Source organism: Artemia franciscana, chromosome 21, assembly GCF_032884065.1.
Source record: "Artemia franciscana chromosome 21, ASM3288406v1, whole genome shotgun sequence".
NCBI classification, from domain to species: domain Eukaryota; kingdom Metazoa; phylum Arthropoda; class Branchiopoda; order Anostraca; family Artemiidae; genus Artemia; species Artemia franciscana.
The window spans coordinates 6,164,411-6,190,133 of record NC_088883.1 but is presented as its reverse complement, the minus strand read 5'-3'; the positions used below and the strand labels follow the sequence as shown (position 1 = coordinate 6,190,133).

Below are 25,723 nucleotides of genomic sequence, written 5' to 3'. Positions count from 1 at the left end.
GGTACCTAATGTTACCTTAGATTTTACATAGTATTGTCTAGTAGCACCATTCAAAAAGTGTGTTTGATCTCAATGCAGTGGCAACCCTGGTTATGAGTTGTCAAACAACAAGTTGGGTACCTAATGTTAACTTAGATTTTACATAGTATTGTATAGTAGCACCATTCAAAAAGTGTGTTTGATCTCAATGCAGTGGCAACCATGGTTATGAGTTGTCAAACAACAAGTTGGGTACCTAATGTTAACTTAGATTTTACATAGTATTGTATAGTAGCACCATTCAAAAAGTGTGTTTGATCTCAATGCAGTGGCAACCCTGGTTATGAGTTGTCAAACAACAGGTTGAATACCTAATGTTAACTTTAATTTTACGTAGTGTTGTCTAGTAGCACCATTCAAAAAGTGTGTTTTATCTCAATGCAGTGGCAACCCTGGTTATGAGTTGTCAAACAACAGGTTGGGTACCTAATGTTAACTTAGATTTTACGTAGTGTTGTCTAGTAGCACCATTCAAATAGTGTGTTTTATCTCAATGCAGTGGCAACCCTGGTTATGAGTTTAATAAACAACTGATTTGTTTTTAATTTTTCCAGGAGGTTCTTTTAGACATATCTAGGGGGAGGGGGGCTGGATATGAATAATCAATAGCTTTAAGTAATAAACTACAAACAATAGATAAAATAATTAGCATTACATAAAATCATGTCCTTTTGTCTTGTAGTAATATTTCGACGGTTAAATAGGGACTTTTATTTAATATGATTGCAACCCCGTTTGGGAAGAAATATATGACATTGATAAAATGAAAAATATTGTATATATTTACTTAAAATATTTATTTACAATTGTTTACTAATATTTATTATTGATTTGCTTATATTATCTGAAACACATGAAAATACGAGCAAAATGTTGAAGCAAAACATGTCAAAAGCGTTATTTTACCTGATAGGATCCATTGTAGTGCTAAGGTTTGTAAAATTTGGTCCATACTTTCCTCTTGAGTTTTTTTCCCAGCCAACAAATTTTGGTGTACCCTGGGGGCGCTCTGTAGACACATCCAGAGTAAGGACAATGCTTTTGTTTTCGTTGGCAAAATTTCTCCAGCAGAGCAGTTTCAGATTGGAACATAGTTGTGGACTTAGAAAAAAAGATGGAGCTGAATTCACTTTAGAAGAAAACTATCACTATAGTCGTATTAAAATTGACACTTTTATAATGAATAATTTTGTTAGACATCGCTGTGATGACACAGTTCATTGTCATTTACATTGTTCAGCTATAACTATGCTTCAAGCTAAAATTATGTTTCAGCTTAAAATCAAGATAAATGATAGTTTTTCTTTTAACTTTGTTTAGCACTACTCGAGTATTTTTAGCCAGAGGGGGGTTACATCAAAAGACGAAAAAACACATAACAAATTTATTTATAGGCATTTCTGTTACATTTTTACATGTCGGACAATTTTTTCTTGGGGGCGGGAGGCTGTTAAACACAGCCCCCCCCCTTTCTGGATTCGACCTTGCCTATGCAGTTGTACAATTACTGATGGTAGAAGGCACTAAATCAAAAATAAGAACTGTTGGTAAAAAATCAGCAAAATATATGCTAAGCACACGTGCCACCAAACAAGTTAAAGAGGGTGTACATTAAAGGTATTATTGCCTTTACGAGAGTTTACAACAAGCACCAAACATGTTAATATTAGAATTTTTACTAGTGAAAAGTTTTACCAACCTTTGCTTTATCCATTTTCACGATTCATTGTGGCAACCGTGGCGACGAAAATGCGATACTAAAAAGTTTGATAATCCGGTATAAATACGCCCATGATGGGTTCAAGGAGGGAGGATGTTTTTAAATTGATGTCCTTGGTATATTAAGGTTACTTTCTAAAGAAAATTTACTTCCATATACGAATTATGCATATAGAATAATATAACAATAGAACAGAGAATAGAATAAATGATAAAGAACGATAGAAGATATTAATAGAATAATAATTATAGAATATTAGAATGGAAGTTCACCTTTTCGTTCGTGGCATATTATATTCTAACTAAGTTACTTTATATTGAATAAATAAATTCATTTATTCAAGGTATAAATAAAAAATACTTACAAATGATAAGCAATTAAGGCTAAAAGAGGGCGAGTTAACCAAGTTGGCGTATTCTCAACAGAGCTGAAGTCAACAACGCCGACTATGATGTCTTTTCCTGAATCAATTATAGATGGCAGGTCAAACAGCTTATGAACTGTGAAGTCTTTTTCTGAATATTCAACGAAGAAATAGAAGTCAACTTTGAGCAGTTGTAATTGGGAAGAAATGCTTTCTATCTTAAAAAAGAGATTAAGAATTACAAATTAAGCTGAAAAACATACTTTCAGCCTTTTGTAAGGTACATAGTATTGTACTTAATTATACTGGATTCATTAAGTTGTTTATTCAACGAAAACAGGAGAATATTTGATATTAAAACAATTATAAAGAGATTTTATCAGAGATCAACAGAGAATCTATTCTTAAAAACTGTCATGACTAAAAATATGTTGGTTATTCCAGCAAGTTTAGAATTCTTTATAAAAAATTTGAAAAAAAAATATATGTCTAAAAGTGTGACAGCAAGAACAGATGAAGCACAAAAGGCTTAAAAGATGTAAATACGTTCTGAGAGAACACTGGCATGATAGCTGACAACATTGGCATACGGCATGCAGCAAAACAACGAAGAAATATAAATAAGAAACAAAAGTTAAATGAGGAAATTTTTAGCCAGTGGATACAACTTGTATGATTTACTAATTTTCAATTAATACGTGAATGATAATTAATAACGAAGTTTTAATATTTCAATGAACTGATTAATATTCTTAATGTAATCATTTACTATTCTAACAAAAATTAATTAATGAAGTTGAATGAAGCTTGATATTTAGCGAGGAAGAGCCAAACGTTTCGGACATTATACTACGAAAAAAATTAATTATTTTAACCTTCAAAAATCAAATATTGATTATTAAATTCAGTAAAATTCTAACTCAAGTATTGATTAGAGTTCATTATAATAAATTGAAATAATTGAAATCTATAGCTTAATGATTAGTAATGCAATGATTTATTAATTTTTAGTTAATTTATGAAAGATAATTATTGATGAGCTTTCTAGTGTCATTGTTAATTAACTTTAAAGCACTGTTTATTCGCAACGAAGGTGGCGATACATACCGCAAGTGATCCGTATGAAGGACGATAGGATCCCAGGACATATCTTAAAATGGCAGCCTCAGGGAATCCGCAGAAGAGGTCAACCAAAGAAAACCTTGCATCGCACCTATCTAACATTCACACGACGATCCAACCCAAACTAAGAAGGTTTTTTGGGTGGTGGTGGACATACGGGATGGATGACTGCCAACTTTTCGTGGGAACCCTGGGTGCTTCTGGCAGCACAGGGGGATCTAAGGTCTAGGTTTCTAATATTATAATGAAACAATTGTTTTAATTAGTTTATTTATCATAATCAACTTTAACAAATAAGAATGATTTCGATGGAGCTCTGAATTATAGAAATAATATATTTCCAGGTGGCACGAGCCATGCGTGGCAAAAGTGTGCCAAATCACTTGGAGCTGTGCCGCACTTAACAGAAACCGTGCAATGTGTGGCGGAGCTATGTCACGCTTGGCAAAAATGTGGAGCGTACTCAAAGATGTACACTAGGTGGTAGTGGCTGACCCAAGTGGGGGTCAGATTGAAGACGCAAGTCAGTCTTCATCTGACTTGCATGCGGAGAGGTGCTGTTCAAATTCTATTTTCAATTTTATTTACGCGCAGCGGCGTTGTTTGACATTTGTGTATCTAATCTATGATTTTCGTTTTAAAAATATGAACTTGAGGATTATTTTGGATATTGAACCTCCGCATAGCAGGTAGAGAATTTCTGTGGTTTTTACCCCGGGTGAAGAAGGGTTGGTCGGGTTCAAGGTAGCCCTCCTCCCAATCAGCCAAGTACACAGCACCTAGTTTGTTCCAAGACTATATATTACTGCCCTGAGTGTAGAAACCCAGCAACTAGTGGGACAGTTCAGTGCACCAAATGCAATCAATGGTGGCATCCTAAGTGTACAAGGATTAAGCTTGGAGCAAGAGAGAAACTACTGGTATGGTTGTGCTTAAATTGTGACTTCCCCACTTCACCTTCATTTACTAGCGGTATGAAAATTCCGTGCAAAGTTACGCCACAAGCGAGCCCTAGACCTAGACCCTTTGTCAAAAACACACCCATAGTCACACCAAGGAATTCTAATCCCAAAACTAAGACAGTAACTAGGCCCAGCAGTGAGGAAACTCCATGCAAGAATTGTTCTGAATACGTTAATGAAGTCTCAACTTTAATTAGCTTTAATTAGAGAAATGCCCAAGAGTCACTCCAATCTGATTTACGTAACCTTCAGAACTTAACTGACGAAAAAACAACAATTATTGACACCCTAATGATGCAGTTAAATCAGTTGGGAATCCTTTCACCCATGCCACCCGTGAAATTACGCTCGTCTCTTTTTAGCTCTGAAATGAATAATTCTATACAAGCCCCGAGCAATCAAATTTGTAGCTCATTAAGAGACGTAAAAAGTGCATGCAATGTGAGAATGATCCTCGATAATAAGATTGAGGAAAGTGTTAAATTAGCTGACGTAAGGTTAACTGACGAGAATAAGTTTTGTAACATCCAACTGACTGAAGATGAACCGTTAATTGTTTTCGAGAAAATAGTTCAACAAAAAATTAAGCGCAAGCACTTAACCAGTAAAGGACGTAATATTATATGCAGGTTTTTTGTGACAGAGGCTCCCAAATTTAACAAGATATGTCGGTATTTTAATGAAAGTGGTTTCTGTAAGCACAGAAAAAAGTGTCGTTTTTTGCATATATGTCCGCGTTTTATTTCGAAAACTTGCAGTAATAATGAGTGTAATTCTGACCACGTTGATCTATGTTGTCTTTTATCATGTACTGAAAAAGAATGTTTTCGCGCATGCGTATTGCGGTACATAAAAAAGACGTAGCTACAGTCATACCAATCGACAGGAAAATGCTTTTCTGGATCCGAACCCGGCATCAAAAAACTTAATTGGACGGGGGTTACGAATTCACAAACATCACGATTACACCTCTTGCGGACCTGCGTGGCCCCCTTACCAACAATCCCTCCCGTACATCAACATACCCCCAACCATGCGTGTGTTGCGCCTTCTCGGTCGGTCGGAATGTTTTTCCCGGATCCGCTACCTCAGCAACATCAACTTTTCTAACCCCCACAAAAGATAACGTTACCGAGCCCCCCGACAGTGTTTCAAATCTCCGTAACTCTCCCCTCCTGTCCATCCTTACAGCCCCCACTGGCGAGGGCACAATTTCTTTCGTTTCAGCCGCAATTCCAGTACTGAATAAATTTGAGCCCCTGGTTGGTGTGGGTAATCCTGATGACAGCCCCGCCCACCAGGGAAACAACATATTCTTACAAAGACCTACAACGACAACATCAAACACCACTAAAGTAAAGTATTATAATTCTGATGTTTTTTCCTTCCCTAGGTTTATTTACGCAAATGCTGAAAGTTTAAATTTTGATAAAGTGGCTGAGTTAGAAAGTCTAGCTCAGGCAACAAAGGCATCTGTCCTAATGGTTTCTGAAGTTCATCGACAAAACCCAGAGCTCCTGAAAATAGGTGGTTTTGATGAATTTATAAAAATACGGCCTGATGACCATCCACTGGGGAAAAAAGGTGGCGGAGTTCTTATTTATGCCCATGAAATTTTAAAAGCAGCTAGACTTGATGTCCCTTTTTTAACTGAGTACGACGAAATAATGTGGGTCATTCTAAAACCACGACCCACGTCTCCCCCGGAAATTCACTGGTATTGCTCTCTGCGTGTATTATTACTCGCCGGGTCAGACGAGTGAATACCGCCAAGCATTCGTAGAAAAGCTACAACTCAGTTCGGATTTTGTTTTGGCAAATACCCATCATGCGGAATTTTCATGATGGGCGATGCCAATGAATTAAAGCTCCATCACCTGGACACCGGAATCGGCCTGAAGCAGCTCGTCAATTTTCCCACAACCAAAGGTGGCAACTCCCTTGACCGAATTTCCACAAATATGCACGAGTTTTACAACATACCTACGACCGGGGCTCCGATTGGAGGAAGTTACCACTTTTCTCGATTACACTACAACTGTAACTATCAGTTGAGCAATCCACCAATGAGGGACTTCTGACTTTTGACCAATGGTTAAGCTGCGAGAAATGGGAAAATTTTCGAGATGCTAAAAGTAGCAACGAAAAAGCTACTATTTTCCAAGAAACTTTGCTTCAAAATTACAAGGCCTGTTTTCCTGAGAAGTCAACCAAACGTTTCTCGTCAGATCGACCATATATTACACAAGAAATTAAGAAAATGGTAATGGAAAAGAGATGGCTTTTCCGTCATGATAATACCCAACAAGCCAACAGGTTGAAAAACAAACTAAGAAAAGTCACTCGAAAACACGCGAACAAATATGTAGAACGTAAAGTTAATCATCTGTTCGAGTCCAAACCAAGCAAGTGGTACAACCGAATCAAAAGGATGACAGGCAAGGTGGAAAAAGGAGTCGATTTTGGCATTGACGAAGATGACGTCGTAACAGCCAACTCCCTTAATAAACATCTGGGTAACATTGTGCAATCCCTCTCACCTTTGCCAAGCGTGGAAGTACCCACCCCTCCTCCTGAGTCTTTTGATTTCCCTTTAATATCAGAGTCTCAGGTGTTTTTCAAATTAAAAAGGCTTAAAAGAACAAGCATTACTCCTGTAGATATTTCCGTCGATCTCACTAAAGCATTTCCAGATTATCTTAGTGGCCCCCTAACACTCCTTTTTAATCAGGTGAGAAAAACAGGTGAGTATCCATCAATTTGGAAAAATGGGTTCATTACACCAATACCAAAAAATGATGCGCCCAATGATTTTTCGGGTGTCCGACCGATCACCATGACACCCATTTTTAGCAAAGTGTATGAAAGTTTTGTTGCAGCATGACTGAAAGACCGTATTCTGGACAAAATTGATCCAAGGCAGTTTGGAAATATGCCGAACATATCTAGATCTCACTACTTAGTAAGTATAATTGACAGTATTTTGCAAAAACTCGATGAACCAGATTCTTGGATTAATCTTATTGCAATAGATCTAAGAAAAGCTTTTGATTTAATTTGCCACAAGATTCTTGTAAAAAAAACTTCTTGGACTAGGTGTACATTCATTCCTTGTGCGTTTAATTGCTAGTTTTCTTTCTGGTAGATGTCGACGGACAAAATACAAGTCCACCTACTCCGACCCACTTCCCATTTTTTGTGGAGTTCCCCAAGGTACCCTCTTGGGACCACTTTTGTTTCTTGTCACGATAAATGATTTGGCAACAATACTGGATGACCGCTGGAAGTATGTCGAAGATCTGTCACTCATTGAATGTTGTCGAAAAAATCTACCAAGCAGAGCAGGTTCACTAATGAACGATACATGTCAAGAGGCAAAGGTGGACAAAATGACTGTCAACTTTGATAAATCTGCAACTTTAACATTTTCTTTTTTAAAAACTACGCCAGTTTTTAATCCACCGATTCCCAGCGCCAGTCACGTGACCGAAATTAAACTGCTCGGCATTCATATCACTTCGGATCTGAGGTGGAATAAACATGTTGATGGCATGTTAAAAAAACCTAATTTGGCCATCAGGTCTCTGAAGTTGTTGGCTCGCCATGGAATCCCTGTACCACACCTCCTACGCATCTATTTCTCTTTTATGCGTTCCACAATTGAATACTGTTGCCCTGTATGGCATTTCGGGCTGACTAGGGAACAGTCGGACCGGGTTGAGAGGGTGCAATACCGTGCCCTCCTAGTAATCTCAAAAACCCCAAAAGTACCGTACATATCCCTCCTTAATCAGTTTCAACTTCAAACCCATCAATCTCGTCGTTTAAAACTAGCCCTATCCTTTGGCAATAAAATCTTATTCAGCGCTATACACCGAAATATCCTCCCACCCCAACTTCAATCGGCACGGGTAAGGCCACTCAGGGCCGTTGCAGAGCCTGTACCGAAACTTCAACCTGTGACTGTGTCACATGCTCGTTATGAGCTTAGTATTGTGCCCTCGTTTGCTAAGTTGTTTAATGCTGGGTCGACTTTTTAATCCGGATTATTGCTGTTAATTGTATATATTATAATTTTGTGTATACTTGTCCAGAGGCGCCATTTGGGCCAAATCTTGGGGTGGACATGAACTCCATCTGCCCCCCCCCCCCCCGATTCACTTCGTGTCGCCTAAGAAAAATGCGGGTTTTGGCATCACATCGATCGAATATTCTAAGTAAAAAGGCATTTTCAGCACCCGTGTGTTGCGTGGAAATGTACTGTAATCTAATGTGGAACTCAGCCACACTGACCTCTAAGATTAATTATAACAACGAAGAATACAATCAACGAGGTTAAGTGCTTAAACTGAAAGTGGAAAAATTCAACCAGACTACAGGATAGCATTCCTCAGCGAGAAACTTTCATATTTAAGTAAACAATACGTCGGTGAAAGTAATCTTCATTGCTATGCTGAGGGTTGTAACCAAAATCTCGGTTTTCCTTCCGCAGAAATCTTCCAGATCAAATATATTTACAAAAAGGAAAAACATAACAAGATAAAAAAAATATTACAACACTCAAGGTAACAAAAGGAACCGCCGAGGTTTCATCTTTGCAAAATCGTCAACAAGCTGGTCTTAGTCCAAATTTTTTACTAAATCCTTCTCTGCAAATATCAAAAGGAGGGACTGAGACGATCATCTCCTGTTGTAGACCACAGGTAGTTTTTCACTATTTCTAGGCTAGAAAAGAAACGCTCATTGACGCTGTTGTCACAGGATGTATGGCAGCAATACGAAGTACTTTAATTACTTCTGAGTAAGCAAATGTTGTTGCCTGAAGATGGTCGACAATGTCTGGGAAGTTTTCCGGCTTTTTCTCCTCATCGAGCAAGAAACGCTTGGCATTACCAGCTTGAGATTCGAGAAGAATGTTGTCGATATCCAGCTCGCCGTAAGGAGCAAAGAAACACTTGAGCAGCTCTGTGTCCATAAACTTGATTGAGCTTGGATCCAAGGCTTCGAGTGTACTCAGCACTGGCAAGTTATCTGTGAACCTTCTGTCAAAATCGGCTTGTAGAAGGTCGAAAGTTTCGTTGTATTCTCGCTTCGTTTCATCCACCAAAGTAGTAGTCTGATTTCAAGATTCGATGAAATTCTTTCCTAGCGTCAAAAATGTCACAAATTGTTTCAGATGCTTAGTGATCATTCGAGTTCTTCGATGTCGTCCTTTCTGACCAACAAAGGAGGGTCTAGTCGCGGGTTCATTCACGGCAGATACTTCGATTTCGAGTTCTGTCGCAAACCCTTTAGCCTTCTCGAAAAGCGATACGAATTAAGCATCTGAACGCAGGTCGGTGAGTTCGCTTCTTGTGGCCTGAATCAGGGTGCGCGATCGGGAAATAACCAAGTCGACGGCCTGGAGCTGCTGAGACAGCCAGTTCGTCGCTCGCATAATTGCTTCTATGTAGTGCAATTGGAAGATAAAAAGGGACGATTCCATCTTCTTCTGGGGACCAGCTGCCTCTGCCCGTGAAGATAGAGTAAACCTAAGATGAGTATATTTTGGTGCATTTATGTTTCTAGTTTAGTTATGTAAAATAAACTATAGTAGTAGCCAAGCTCTCGCTTCCGTTCAGGCGTAGGATTGAGAACCAACAAAAGGTACTAAATTACCAATAAGAGTATAGTACATAAAATCCATCTACTCCGAGAAGACTGATTTTCTGCCTCTTTCTCCTTCTTCAAGGCTATCAATTTCCGCTTTTGAGCTCCTGACAAACTCATGATAACAAACAAATGAGATATTGAATCAACAAGGTCACAAACAATTCTGTCACTCCAATCACAACCCTAAGGATGACTTTATACTAACTAATGCTAATGTCTATTAATACCTTAGGTTAATAGGCTTAATCGTGTAAATCTTTTACTTCTCTCTGTAAAGTGTGAATTTCTCTGTGATGTTCTTTAGAGTCTTATGGTAGCGTTGGCCTGCAATCTGGAGTTTGACCGGTAGAGGAAGTCAAGCATCTCTAACTATCATAAGGTTTATGTGTCGAGTATAAAAATGTTTATTCACACATATGATACAGTAAATGTACATAATAATCACATGTACATAAAAATGTATATTAATAATCGATGTCAACAAACCCATGTGTTATTTACGAATTTCTAATTGTGGATTATTGCCTCAAATAGTGAGTCAAAGACATTTTTCCATACCTAGTGTGTTATTTTCCTTATTAATAGACCCTAAAGTGTTATACTATACTTACTTACCTTGGATTTTTATTGTGTTTGATTTGTTTCTAGTTGGTGATATATAAGTGTAATTCCCTAGAGATTTCAACGTGTCCTGATTTCGACTTTTCTTTGTCGCTGTTGCCGCTCCGAAGTTGCCAATATAATTTCTTTTGGGCGAATTTGAAAAATCAGCCAAAAAGTCGGCAGCCGAAAACGTTTGGAAAGTTTGGTTATCATATTCAAAGTCCAGTGAAATTTCGTCAAAAAGCCACCAACAGACCAGAGAATTGAAGATTGTGTGATTTAAATGTGTTTGTCTAATTAGGCTAAACTTACAAGACCTCTGTCAAGAGATTTAGATAGTAAATGACTTCAGCATAGGCTTCAGTCTAGTCAAGGTTACTTTGCTGAATTTCATCGGCTGTCGAGTGAGGATTGGTTGTCTGAAGAATTATCTGGATCTAAAATCAAATTCTTTTGAAGAATTTTCCATGCAAAGCGAGCCGCGAGATAATATTCCCGATAGGTAAACGTACACAGGTTGTAAGCAGAAGAGGGGCGGGTGCCTGCCGCAAGAGCCGTACGTACCTGCTGGTATTTAGTTACCCTTAAATTGCGGGGAATAGGTGAGCAGGTCCCGACGCTTCCCTTATACTTGTGTACGCTATCCGAAAATTGCGTTGAATGCTGTGACGTAAGCAATGGGGACTCTCGTACGCAATGCTGTACTGAACTTTCTCACGCGATCCATGCAAGCGGGGAACAAAATTGAAAGCATTGTTAAGCGAGCTGTGGAGTTCTTTGATCATGCTGAAATTCTTAGTGCGAAGGAGAAACTTATAACGCTTGCCAATGAGATTGGTTATGATTACGTCTATCGGAAAACGGCAAACGATTCTGATAACGTGATGGAAATGGCGAAAATCCTAGCCCTTTGCGCTAAAGAGAAAAAGCCCTTGCCTACTTTCGTAATTTTTGATCCGCAGGAAGTGCCCACCTGCCCTGATGAAGTCAGTGCCTGCGTGAGAATAAAAGTAAACGAGATGTGTCGAAAGTTTGATGCCGGATTAGGGGCTATCGCGGATAAGATCAAACTTGCATCTGAACAGTGTGCTCAGCAGCTCGCCGGGGTATCGCAGCAATGTACTACCATAAGCGACGCTATTTCCCAGGGCTCACCCACTCCCCGTTCAGCAGCGAATCCGCCATCAAAGCCACTTTACTCGGTGGTTGTGAAAGCAAACGATATGCCGCCTGAGTTAACGTCCCCACAATCCCGGAAAGACTTCTTTGCAAAGGTTTGCCCTAGCGACGTAAGCTCCGATTCTCTTACTCTGAAACGTAGCAACGATGAATGGAAGATTCTTGTCCAGTCTCGAGATGCCGCTACCCAACTTGCAGAAGCAATGAAAAGGAAGAACATAACCACTAAAGTCAAAGTTCCCCAGTTTGTCGGTATCATGAAAAGAGTACCCTCATCAGTTAGCGAGAGTGAACTCTGTCAAATTGCTGGTTGCGACAAAGTGGCGCAATGCGGATCTACGAGAGCGTTCAAGTTATTCTATGCAAGTCGACAAACACTTGAAAACGCTATCGCGAACCCGCTGAAGATTTGTTTAGAACTGTTCAGGATTGAAGAGTTCCGCTTTCTACCGAGGAGGTGTTTCAAGTGCCATGCTGTTGGTCATTTAGCAGCTGACTGTTCGCAACCAGAAAGGTGTTCGCGCTGCGGTGGCGATGGTCACAGCTCTAGTAAGGACAACCCATGTAGTAATCCGCAAAAATGCCTAAACTGCGGCTCTAGTAGACACTCTTGCTACCATGCTGCTTGTCCCTTTAACAAAGCCCAGCCTAACACTAGCACGTAAATGGAAAATCGAATATTCTGCTGGAATATGAACGGTAAAGTGTTGGACAGAATCCCCCTTCTAACTGACCTTTCTAAAGAATATAACTGTATTTGCATACAGGAACACTTTCTGACCGATGATAGTGTAAACCTTCTAAAGTTTTCCTCGGATATGCATTACCTCGTTCAACCTGCGCGAAGATCTGGGACTCGGGGTCGTCCCTCTGGTGGCCTAGCCATAATCACGCGCTCTAACTCGGGGCCCCCCGTGTGTGTCGAGCAGAATGAATGGTTCCAAGCTGCCAAAATGCATGGCGTGTTTTTCGTAAATGTTTATTTACCAACCAATTACAATGACATCGCTTCAGAAAAGAAGTTTGCAAAAGCATGCCAGAAGCTCGGAAAGTGCCTCCTCAGTTTAGTCCAGAAATCATGCCCTGTTATAATTCTTGGTGACTTTAACTGCAATCTCGACGATCATTCCTGCCCTCGGGCTGTACTATTGCTGAACGCCTTACCAAGCGGATTTAAAGTTGCTAAGAAGGATAAGTGCTATTCCTATATCAGTACCGCAAAAACCGTCTCAAATCTTGATCATGTAGTAACTTACAAACTGGACCTAGAGTCAGTCTCGGTTGGATCTGACGGTGCCTATTCGGATCATTTACCTCTCTCTTTTGCAATACCAGCCGTCAGTCCCCAGTGTGCTCCAAAAACCAAGCCTGAGCCAGCACGTGATTGGAAAAAAGTAGTCCGTGAGCAGTTCCAGCTCAATTGTGAACAAATTTTGAAGAAAATTAAAGTGCCTTTCCACCTCCTACAGTGGGATTGTGACCTAACGGAAAGCGAGATACGCCTGCAACTGAACATGTATTTCTACGAAATTTGCCACTCCTTGAGAGTAGCTGAAAGGGTTGCTGTCCCATTACGTAGCGTCCGACGTGGGTCGCGAGTGAAAGGATGGGCCTCTAACAGTGAGCTTGTGAAGGCAAGAGCAGCTGCCAAGTTCTGGCTGGGGGTTTGGCACGAGTGCGACCGGCCAAGAAGCGGGGTAGTCAATGAATTGCGGGTTTATACAAAACGGCGGTTCGCGAAAGAGCTACGAAAACATCGTAGTAGCCTCAAACGGGAAACAGTTTCAAAAATCATTGAAAACCCTAATTTGGTCTGGAAGCTCCGTGCCAGGCCTGTAGAAAGTACGGGACAAAATGCTAGTGATATAGATGAGGAAATATGGGTAGATTATTTTGCTGCTGAATTCTCCCCACCAGATGAAGTGAAAAATAAAAAGTTTAGCGAAGAGCTCGATCAGCTTATGACGAAAGAGCATAATTACCTCGTGATTTCTAGTGCGAAAATAACCCACCTTTGTCAAAAATTAAAGAAGAAATTATCCGCCGGTGCCGACCAAATCTGTGCTCTACACCTACTGAATGGTGGTCCAGTTCTATCGGAGCATTTAGCAATAGCTTACCAAATTATACTAACACATGGTATTGTACCGGACATTTTCTGTTTAGGTGTGATCACTCCAGTTTTGAAAAAGGGTAAACCTGCTCATGAACCATCGTCATACAGACCCATTACTGTATCATCTGTGTTTTGCAAGCTATTTGAAAAGCTCATAATTTCGGACATTAAAGCTAGTTGTAAAGTGCCTCCCCACCAGTTTGGATTCCAAGCTGGCTTAGGATGTGCCCATGCCTTGCATGTAGCTGCAAATGTTCTACTGGATGCCCACATTTCGAAAGAAAGCCTAGCTATAGGTGAATATGATGTACGGCGGGCTTTTGATTCGGGTATCCATTCTCAGAATATGGTTGAGCTGAGAAAGTCCGGAGTTGACCGTGCTATTGTCAAACCCTTGAACGACATGTATAGTAGGCTCAAGGTCCGTATTAAACTGTCAGGTAAATTAAGTCGTAGGTTTGCTGTGGTGAAGAAAGGTATAAAACAGGGAGCCGTATCATCACCTGATCTGTTCAACAACAGCATATCGACGGCCCAGTCAAAAGTGGCCCCTTGCTGTATTTTTAAAGGCATTGACGTGTCCCTAGTTGGGTTTGCAGATGACCTTCTAAACTTTTCAAGAATTTTGTCTTCTTTGGAATCTAACTTTAAAATTTTGGAGATGGAGTATGATGAAATTGGGTTGAGTTTTAATGTGACAAAATGTGAAGTACTGTTATTTAACTGGAATGCCTCTCAACCCGAAATCCAACTAGGGTCACAGGTGGTCATGCCCTCTAAGTCAATTGTATACCTGGGTCTGCCGATCGGTGAAACTCTTCAGCATACACGAGCACTGCTTGTAAAGCACATCGAGAAGAAGATCAGGTCAGCTTATGGAGCTTCGGTTTCCTCCAAGCGTAATCTAAATAGGTCGCTGCGTGCACAAATATTTGTTGCTGTTGCCTTACCCCATGTTCTTTACGTTTCGCCGTTCTGGAAGTTACTTACAAATTCGAATAAAGTAACTATAAGAAGAATATTCTTCAGGTACCTCAAGTTCCTACTTGAGATGCCATTAAGAACAAGTAATTCTTACCTAACGAGGCGGTATTCAGTACCTGACCCATTTACTGCGGTGGAAGCGTGTCTTGAAAAGTACCGTGATAGAGTAGAAGCGAGTAACCACCAGTGGACCGCCATTCTTACATAGTTGTATTATAGTTCCTTCGTGATTATTTTCATTTCAAGAAGTTTCGTTGTGTTTTGTATGTGCGTTTTCTTCTCTTTTGTTTTTTATCCGTCTTTTGTTCAATTGTGACGGGTTTTTCCAATATATTTATTATTATTATTTTATTATTATAAGACGAGGACAGAAACAGAACAAGAACTGACTCGAGTAATCTAAAACAGTGGCATATATTCACTAAAACAAGGAAATAAACATTGAAACATTTGCCAGGAACTGACCTATTTTTAACTGTCAACTTAGAGGAATTACTGCAAATATTCAGAATTCATAATATTAATATAATCATCTCGGAAATGAGCATTTGACGGAACTTGAGAATTTAATTATGTATCTAACCTACTTTCAAAGTTTACAATGGTCAATAGCGAATAGCATAATTTTTATGGCCGGCAAAGGGCCCTTTGTGGTGGAAGCTTGGGCCCCTGGAAAATCTGGGGTGGGCATTTGCCCACCCCTGCCCGCCCCCAAATGGCGCCTCTGTACTTGTCGACTTATTTTCGTGTGTATGTGACAATTATTATTGTTAATTGTAAATAATATAATTTTGTGAATGTTAATTTTGACTTGTCGACGGATTTTTGTGTGTGCATGACAATAAAAACTAATAATTGGCTCTGTCCGTCGCATATTTTTTTAAATAAAATGAATTTGAAGTGGCCAACCCTTGAAAGACTTAATTAATATTAGGTTAAAGAACAATGAGATTCAGAGAACAGGAGCAAAACATTTTAGGAATCATACTACAAAAATAAAGATTCATTAAACTTGATTGATTAATTTCTTAATATTCTACTGGTAACAATGGTCTATTCATAGTTTTTTTTTGTTTTTTTTTAGTTGGGAAAGAACTTGATAATGGAGAAAAAAGAATGAAACCAACAACTTTCAAAAACAAAGGAATAAAACTTATTCCGAAGATAAATAGCTACCTGTGTGTGTTCCAAAGTTTGCACATTTAAAAGGGTTGCAAAGGGATACATAGGAACCGGAAAAGCCATCCAATGGTAAAAGTGATACTTCTTCAGGTCCTAAAAATATTTTAATATTACAGAAAATAAATAATAAAAATGTTAAAGAATATAAGACAGGAAACAATTAATTTCAGTGGATTTACTTTCTCCATCATGTGTAGCTCCCTAGTAAGAATTAGGAGTGTTGAAACTTGCTAATTGATAACATATATATATATATATATATATATATATATATATATATATATATATATATATATATATATATATATATATATATATATATATATATATATATATATAATGTAAAATAATATAATCCTAAAATATAAATATATAAAATATATTATAATCAAAAATAAATAAATCATATTACAATAAAACCTATCATAAAACTCGCAAAATAAATTTTTCACTTAATTGGAATACAAATTATACCCCATTCACAAAGGGATTTTACTAATACCAATAATTAGCTAGCCCCAACTTAAGCCAATTAGAATTTCTTATAATTTTAAACTAATCAGAAAATTCTATCAAAAACCTGATTGGCTCAAGTTAGCGGTAGCTAAATCTCTGGATAAGTAAATCTCATTACGAATTTCAAGAAAATCTTTCTCATCTGAAGACATTTCAGGGCAGACATTACTAACGCAAACATTTCAGTATATACTTTAAAAGATAACTTCTGAATTTTCGAATGGTCAGTGCCAAGGTAAGGTAGTGTTAAGCATAATTAAAATAATATTTAAGGTTATATTAATCAAGGTAACCAAAGTAAAATTAAGGTAATATTAAGCTTGAGAAACACTAAATGATGCTGCTAATTGATCGAGATAGTAAACAAACAAAAAAATTAGATAAAACATTCATTTTCAATTATCGGGGAAATTTCTAAAATATGTCTCCTGTTCCTCAAAGGATTAGCTAAGCAGAGCATACTCGCAGAGGAAAGGTCTCTAGCATTCAAACTAACCATCCATAGAACAACACATCCAAAGAACCACTTAGAAACATACCTCCTTTCTAACAAAGTATAGATGAGTCATGACTGAGTGCGTGTTTAGTGAAGGGGGGGGACATTAATTGGTTAGCCTTATCAAGCTAACGAGATTTAAGAACAGATTGAAACAAAAAAAGGATTCTACAGGAAAAAGCAAAGAGTAAAGCTGTTTATAGGCTGAGTAAAAAAAAAGAGCTTATATAGCTTTATTGCTGCATTGCAGAGCTGTGAAGGTAGTTTTATGCTGCAAAGAGCTTTGCAACAGATAATTTATATAAATATGAACTTGTAAAAATTACAAAGTTTGAAAATAAATCCCAAGTTTGAAAATAAATCCAGATCCCTTTAAATTATAAAATAACCTAAATTACCCTATATTACTACTCTATATATAGCTAAAGACAGAACCCCAAGATCCTGACAAAATCTCAGAGTGACACTAATGGCTACGTAGATTAGAAGTTAACTCTCGCTTGATTAATATTTTAAGTATAATTAGTATCAACTTTAGTAGCCTAAGTAATTGGGAAAAAGTTTCTTTTACTTTTCATGTAAGCATTATCTTTGCAACACTATCTTTGCAAGCATTATTTTACTTCGCATTTTACTTTCTTCGGCTTAATGCCATTAAACAAGGTTCAATATGCAATTTAAACCTTTAAAAACTTAGAAAAGCTGTAGAAGCTTCCAAAAAGTTTCGGCTTTCATAGAAATTGACATTAAAAAATTACTTTTTACTTGAACTTCTCATTCATCAGAATTTGTTTCTGCTATGGGATAATGAATACAAACCAAAAACCCTTCAGGCCTCTTTGAAAAATGGAGTAGGGGAATTTGAACAAAAAGCCCATGCTACAACTTTTGTTAGTTTGTTGCTGATACGGCTAATATGAGGAACGAATAGCTAAATTCTTCTGATCAGTGGATTTGCTAGAAGGGACTCTTAAAGAAAGGTAATAGAGTAAAGGCTAATATAATAGCTGATTTTTGGCCCTTGTCCGATCTGGGGAAAGAAAAGGGATTGCTTTCTAATTCCTTGTCATCAGTTTATCTCATGGGAAGTTATAGGATCTTGGCCAACCTTGGTCGAAAATAAGATTATGTACCCTAATTCTGCTTTTTGGCGGTCTAATCTAAACTAACCTAACTTTTATCAGCACAGCCGTAACCATTTTGATATGGTTGGGAGAGGTATTCCCTACATTCTTGTCACGTTGATATTTACTAAAATGGTTAGTATCAACTTTAGCAGCCTAAGTAATTGGGAAAAAGTTTCTTTTGCTTTTCATGAAGCATTATCTTTGCAAGCATTATTTTAGGCATTATCATGTAAGCATTATCTTTCATGAGTGAAATTAACTTTTTTTGCAGCTCCTCTTTGCAGCTTCAAATAATCCTCCTCTTTTAATTAACTCCTCCTTCAATTAACTCCTCTTTGCAGCTTCAAATAATCCTCACGCTGAAATCGGAAAGGAAATGGCAGGTATCATTTCGTAAATGACGCTGAATTCCTGCAAAGGCATTTCTGACACTAAAAAAACTTTCTAATCTTTCAAATCAAACAATTGGGTTAGTAACAAATCAGTTGTGATACACCTTAATAGCCTACTAAATAATACACCATACACAGCTATTATGCAGCCTCTTTTATTCAGAGGAGCCATTGGGGGGGGGGCCCTTTTCCGGCCATAATTATCCATTATGTCCAACATAATCCATTCCGTTCAAATGATTTGAACTAACTGCACGCCTATTAGCCAAAGAGCGTAATTACCTAACGACCCTTGGGGTAATTACGCTATTTGCTATTTATCATTGATTTGGCCCAAATGGCACCTCTGCTTTTATTAGCCATACTATTTATAACCATCTTTTGTCTCAGTTAATTGATATTAGGCAACAGACATCTGCTACTTCTTCATAGAAAAAGATCAAATAGAATTGCCAGCCTACCGAGTATGCAATAATAGTGATCTTCAACATTTTTTCTGGCTCTACAATGGAATTCTTGGACGTGATAAACTCCCATATTTCTTTTCCAAATTCATTTATATGTTCGGCTTTATCCATACTTTTGAAACTATCTGCTGTATTCTTATTCAAGAATGTTCCAGTAATACATTGCAGTTGATTTTGACTTCCTCTAAAACATAAAAAGAAGTAAAATTAATCATCGATAGTAGTGGGGCCCAGATGAGTTTAAACCAGCCCATAGAGGGTATACTGTTGGAATTACCAAACCTTCAAGACGTTGTTACGCGCACCTGGATTCTACGTAATACTAAAGTACACCTGTATGTTACGTAGTAGGATTTGTTTGTTAATCTATGCAAATGTTTTCCTCACGATGCAGCAGTTTGTTACGTAATAAAAGTTTTTTTGTTACGCGATAGGGAATGTTTTTCTTGGACTGTTACGTAATAGGAGATTATTTACTTATGAAAATGACGTAGTTTCGCGTGATTTTTTTTCTTCCGGAAACCTTTTAATCCAGCCAAAACAGGTTTTGAAGGTCAACGAAACGTGATTTGTTAGATCTTACAATTCACATGCCTCAGTATTGAGAAAGAGTTCAGTGTGTCAACATTGAGGACATTGTTCTTGGTATATTCTTTAGTAATTGATCCTTTTACTCTGTTGGATATTGAAGGAGCTAGTAATGGCAAAATCAAACCTAGGGAACATAACGTTGCAGCACAAAAGTTGGCTAATCCTAAAATGGGACGAGATATTTGCAAGATATGTGATATCATTAAGCAAATTCAAGTTGGAAGAGCGGTTATGTTTTGCAGCAAAGTAAATACAATGTAATAAAGAATAGAGAGTAAAACAGGAGCTAAGAGCTCATATGGCACTTGTGACGAGGCCGGACGAGCCAAGAGCTCATATGGTATGAGCTCTAGAAAATTTCTAGGAATCAATAGATTGATTTAAAAGGAAAATTGGAGGCTTAATGCCAGTCGGGATTTAAAAAAAGAGTTCTGAGTCACGAGGTCCTTCTAAATACCAAATTCATTAAGATCTGATCACCCACTCGTAAGTTATAAATACCTAATTTTTTGAACTTTTTCCTCTCTCTTCAGCCCCCCAGATGGTCTAATCGGGGAGAACGATTTTATCAAGTCAATTTGTGCAGCTCCCGGACACGCCTACCAATTTTCATCGTCCTAGCAGGTCCAGAAGCACCAAACTCGCCAAAGCACTGAGCCCCACCCCCTAACTCCCCCAAAGAGAGAGGATCCAGTACAGTTACGTCAATCATGTATATACGGCATTTGCTTATTATACCCATCAACCTTCATCCCAATCCCTCCATTCTAAGCATTTTTCAAGGTTTCCTGTTCTAGAGCGGATCCATTCCAATTATGTAAGTCAGGTATCTTGGACTTGTTTTTATTCTTCCCACCAAGTTTCATCCTGATCTCTCCGCTTTAAGTGTTTTCCAAGATTTCCGGTTCCCCCCCTTAATGACTCTGGATCCGACGCGATTTAAAGTGAGAGATCTGAGTTACAAGCTCCTGCTAAATATGGAATTTCATTAAGATCCGATCACTCCTTCGTAAGTTAAAAATACCTTATTTTTCTAATTTTTCAGAATTAACCCCCCCCCCCAACTCCCCCAAACAGAGCAGATCCGTTCCGGTTATGTCAATCACGTATCTAGGACTTCTACTTTTTCACCCATCATGTTTCATCCCGATCCCTCCACACTAAGCGTATTCCAAGATTTTAGGTTCCCCCTTCCATCTCCCCCCAACGTCACGAGATCTGATCTGGATTTAAAATAAGAGCTCTGAGATACGATATCCTTCCAAACATCGAATTTCATTAAGATCCCATCATCCATTCGTAAGTTAAGAATACTTCATTTTTTTTCTATTTATTCTGAATTAACTGGTTATAACCAAGTGACATAAATAAAGTATCTTGTTGGTAAAGTAAGGAAAGTTGTTCCAACTCAGAGGTGAGAAAATCGCTCTCCTATAACATTCACCCCAGCAATCTAATCCAGGACATATTGTAGGATAGAATGCCATTGAGATATTTTAGAACCAACAACTTTACGAAAGAAATCCTACCATTTTGCCCCCAATAGTCCAACCTCTCTGCAATAGAGAATGTAATAAATAAAAAAAGTGTAAGAGATATCAGAGACCCTTCTAAAGCTGGGAGTAAGAAGCACATTACTAATAAAAAAAGATAAACCTCATGTGACAAAAATTATACATTTGTGGTCACTGAGGTCAACTATGTGTTGAATCTTGAGATATTGAATTTCAGACCCTTTGATTCAGTTATTCATGAAATATATATTTATAGAGTAACTTGTTATATTATCAGAAATATCAAAACTGGAAATGCATTTTTTCTTTGTTATTATTGCAAATTCAATAAGGAACCAATAGGGACACTAAGACTTAATTTGAAATATTGTGATTTTATTTGCTTTAAAGTACCACTTTTCTAGCTTTTGTGTCAGCAAATCTTATCTATTTTTTTTTTAATTTTTGAAGCAGAAGAAAAAAACATTGTACAAATTATAAGCCCCTGATTGTTATCAAAACAGGCAAAGATTCAGATGCTCTAAATACAGCTCAATAAAGCTGTGTTTTCAGGCACTGGATTTAAAGCATGTTTTGAGTAGGTTTGACAAAAATCGTTTTCACGTTCTCCATGTTCAACCTAACAAAACTTTAAAGCATTTTCATTATGCAAGTTCTAAGCATGTTGTACATGGGTCCCTAAAAATTGTAATGTGCCAGAAGAGCATAGTTCAACATGGATTCTGAGGAGACATTTGCCAGTGTAGAAAATGGCACTCAAAAGGATAGTCTCAACAACCTGTGTTGAACAACATGTTGGATGTGGTTGGCCAGAAAAGAAGGCCATCACATAACTATATGCTCCACAAGGACAAGAAAGACTTCAAGGCAGGTAAAACCACTAAGTATGAGCAAGCTGAGACATTCGCCAGTGTAGGAAATGACACTCAAAATGATAATCTGTGCAACCTGTATTGAATAGCATGTTGGATGTGGGTGGCCAGAAAACAAGGTTTCATATAACTATATTCTCCACAAAGACAAGAAAGACTTCAAGGCCGGTGAAACCACTAAGCTTGAGCAAGCTGAGACATTCGCTAGTGTAGGAAATGGCACTCAAAATGATAATCTGTGCAACCTGTATTGAATAGCATGTTGGATGTGGGTGGCCAGAAAACAAGGTTTCAGATAACTATATTCTCCACAAGGACAAGAAAGACTTCAAGGCAGGTAAAACCACTAAGCTTGAGCAAGCTGAGACATTCGCTAGTATAGGAAATGGCACTCAAAATGATAATCTGTGCAACCTGTATTGAATAGCATGTTGGATGTGGGTGGCCAGAAAACAAGGTTTCAGATAACTATATTCTCCACAAGGACAAGAAAGACTTCAAGGCAGGTAAAACTGCTAAGCTTAAGCAAGCTGTCCAAAAGAAAGAAATTGCTATAGCCTTCAAACTCCTATGGGAATTATTAATCCATTAAGTTTTTTGTGAAGAAAATCAAAATTTCGCAATAGGGATTATAGTGACGCATAAGTATGAATCAGTAGTGCTCTTTGACCAGTTTGACTGGTTTTTCCCAGTAAAGGATAATGGATAACAGAGAGTATGTGCATTGCCCGGTAATGAACTTTTTGCAAAACAACTGGGAAGAAGGTATTGAAGAAGCTACTATTATTCAACACGCAATAGACTTTTTTGAATGCGGTGTTATTGCTGATGCGAAAAGCGAATTTTGGGCGAAGGTTGCGCCAAATGATAATTGCCCCCGGCGCATCGGTGCGAAAGCTTCTGTGAACAATGTGAAAGATATTCTTGATTTTATTAAGAAACTGGATTCTGAGGAGGTATCAACTCCGATTTATGTGATCAAGTCTCCAACCGAGGTCCCGGTTTTGCCCGCAGTTGCGTATTCTAGGCTGTCAACAAAGGTGAATCGCGTGGAACAACTACTCAAGGTTGTTGCCACCAAGCTGGATGCTTATGAACTGAATTACCCGCAACTGCCGAAACCTGCAATTCCCGACTCGCATGCTACTATTGTTGTGTCGAACCTTCCATCTACCCTTTCGGACCCAATAAAACGAAAAGATCTGATAGATCAGATCGATGGACACGAATCAATCACTAGCATTCGCCCTGTTCGTGACAAACTGTTTATCAATATAGATAAGTCATTTACTGAAGATTTCCGCTTATCGGTGACTAGTGCGTTTACTGGCTCTTCTGTGAAAGTTCTAACCAAGAAGTTTTACGGACTCCTGAAGGGAATCCCGCCTGATTTTGAACTGTCCCACCTGATATCGTGCCCTGGTGTTCCTGGTGCCTCTAGGCTAGGGAAATCGCTTGCAGTAAAACTTGAATTCTCTGATGCAACATCAAGAGTCGAAGCATTTAGATATGGTCTCAAAGTTGGATACGAAATCCTAAGTGTTTATGAGTTCAAAGCGATTCCCCGGTGCTGTAACAATTGCCGATCCCCTGACCATCTCCAGTCGTCTTGTCCCAGTGTTACACCAAAATGTGCGCGATGTGCCGGTCCTCATGTTTCAGATAGAGACTCGCCTTGCAATTTGTCACCTAAGTGCGCAAACTGTGGAGGTGATCATGTTTCGTTTAGCCTCACTTGCCCTAAATTGAAAGCAATTGTCAGTCGCAAGTTACCGAAAACAAACTAATGTCTGAATCAGTATCACTCGTGTCCTTCAATATTAATGGGACAAAAAACAAGGACCTGACCATTGATGAACTGTACAGTAAGTTTGACATTGTATGCTTTCAGGAACATCTTTTGACCGCAACGAGTGTTAATTTCCTGCGCCGCAGTTCCGCCCACTTTGTTTTCACAACAAATGCTAAATCTACTTTTGGAAGGCCTTCAGGGGGTTTAGCATGTATTATAAAACAAAAGCTCAGCTTTCTGTCCCCGTCATGCTATTTCTCTGATGAACATTTATTGGCTATAAGACTTGGTAAAACCTTATTGATAAACACTTACCTGCCTCACGATGGGAAGAATATGACATCGCTTAATAAATTCTCCAAAGCATGCTCTAGTTTGAAAACTCTCCTTCAAAGTATAAGCAAAAATGGGTACGAATTTATTATTATTGGAGATATGAACACTGATGTAAAACGTGATTCTGCTCGTAGTGTGAACCTACTTGATTGTCTCCCTGATTACAGAATAATTGCGAAGGATCTACCCTTCTCGTATGTGCATAATTCCGGCAGCTTATCGGATATTGATCACGTGATTTGGTCCCCGTTCATTACATCTTCAACAGTGCATGTCCACGAAGATGAGCAAGATATTGATCACCTTCCTTTGTCGCTATGCTTTTCGATTAGAAAAGATAGTACTGACCAGGCTTGTGCTCCTGCCTCTAAATGGTTTGTGCGGAGTAATTGGAAAAATGTTAATATGCCATTATATATTTCAACCCTGGCCATTCTCCTTGGTTCTTTACGAGTACCTTTTCATCTACTCCAGCTGAGTGTTAGTCCTTCTAAAAGTAATTACGATCTGAATCATTATTACAACCAAATCGTGTGGTGTTTAAAACGCGCTGAGGAGGTTGCTGTCCCTCAAGAGCGAGTGAGGAAAAGTACAAGGAAACCAATCTGGTCGTGTGACCCTGAGCTGAAAAGTGTGAAAAATAAAGCCAAATTGTGGCTGCGTATATGGATTGCTAACGGTCGACCATTAGCTGGGAATGTGTTTGAAATAAAACAAAAAACTAAGCGCGAGTTTAAGAAATGTCTGCGATCGAGCCGTTACAAAGGGTTAGAATATCCTACCAATAAGAAAGAATGGGACAAAGTGATTAATTCAGCTAATTTAAATAACTCGGCAAATCCTAATTGCCCCATTACGCCTTCTGCATGGTCTGACCACTATTCAGTTATATTTTCCAAATTGAATTATGCAGTGCACGCGCTTTATTCGAAACTGCTTGATTTGGTTCTCCCGCCTTCCCTGACTCAGGCACAAGTTATTCCCGTTTCAGTTGACGCTGTAATTGCATCTGTTAAGAAATTGAAATCAAGTTCTCTTGATATTGACGGTATCAGTGCTTGTCATCTAAAAATAAATTGCCCGTCTTTGTTTTTCCATTTACAGTTGTTTTTCCAAATGTGCCTTTGTTGTTCCCTCGTTCCTGACAGCTTTTTGTGTGGAACTGTCACTTCTGTACTTAAACGAGGTAAGACTCCTTTGGATTGTTCTTCTTACAGGCCTATCACGGTTGCTTGTAATTTTAGTAAAATCCTTGAACACATCCTACTTCCTTTCATAAGTATGAATGCTAATTTCGGGGAGAATCAGTTTGGTTTTCGGTCTGGCATCGGGTGCCAGCACGCTCACCGTGCTCTTGCTTTCCTTCTTAAAGATGCTTCGGCTAAAGGGTATGGTCTTCATATTTGTGCTCTTGATCTTTCTAAGGCTTTTGATAGTGTTGTACATAGTCAGGCTCTTTACTCTCTTTATAGTCACGGTATTAACCTTTCAGTTATTTTTCTTCTAAAGTTTTGGTATAGTAATTCTTATCTTCGAATTAAAACTAATGGTGCCCTTTCATCTTCTAATGTTCTTGTTCGTCGGGGCGTACGGCAGGGTGGAGTGTTATCTCCTAGTATTTTCAAATTTTGTATCTCTGGTATTCTTGAGAATATTTCTTCTATGTGTTTTGTTGGTTTGAGTGATATTTCTTACCT

The 25,723-nt window shown here is 38.4% G+C and overlaps 1 protein-coding gene across 5 annotated transcripts in view; it reads right to left on the bottom strand.

Moving 5' to 3' along the window:
- LOC136041046 (ubiquitin-like modifier-activating enzyme ATG7) overlaps positions 1 to 25,723 on the bottom strand; it is a 567,744-nt gene that overhangs the window by 536,960 nt on the left and 5,061 nt on the right. For all 5 annotated transcript variants that reach the window (XM_065725583.1, XM_065725580.1, XM_065725579.1 and 2 more), the window contains exons 2-5: positions 18,916 to 19,105; positions 15,918 to 16,016; positions 2,124 to 2,341; positions 946 to 1,140 (exon numbers count right to left, since the gene is read on the bottom strand). In XM_065725583.1, coding sequence (XP_065581655.1) covers positions 946 to 1,140; positions 2,124 to 2,341; positions 15,918 to 16,016; positions 18,916 to 19,032 — 629 coding nt within the window. In that variant the 5' untranslated portion in view covers positions 19,033 to 19,105. The remainder of the gene's footprint in view (positions 1 to 945; positions 1,141 to 2,123; positions 2,342 to 15,917; positions 16,017 to 18,915; positions 19,106 to 25,723) is intronic.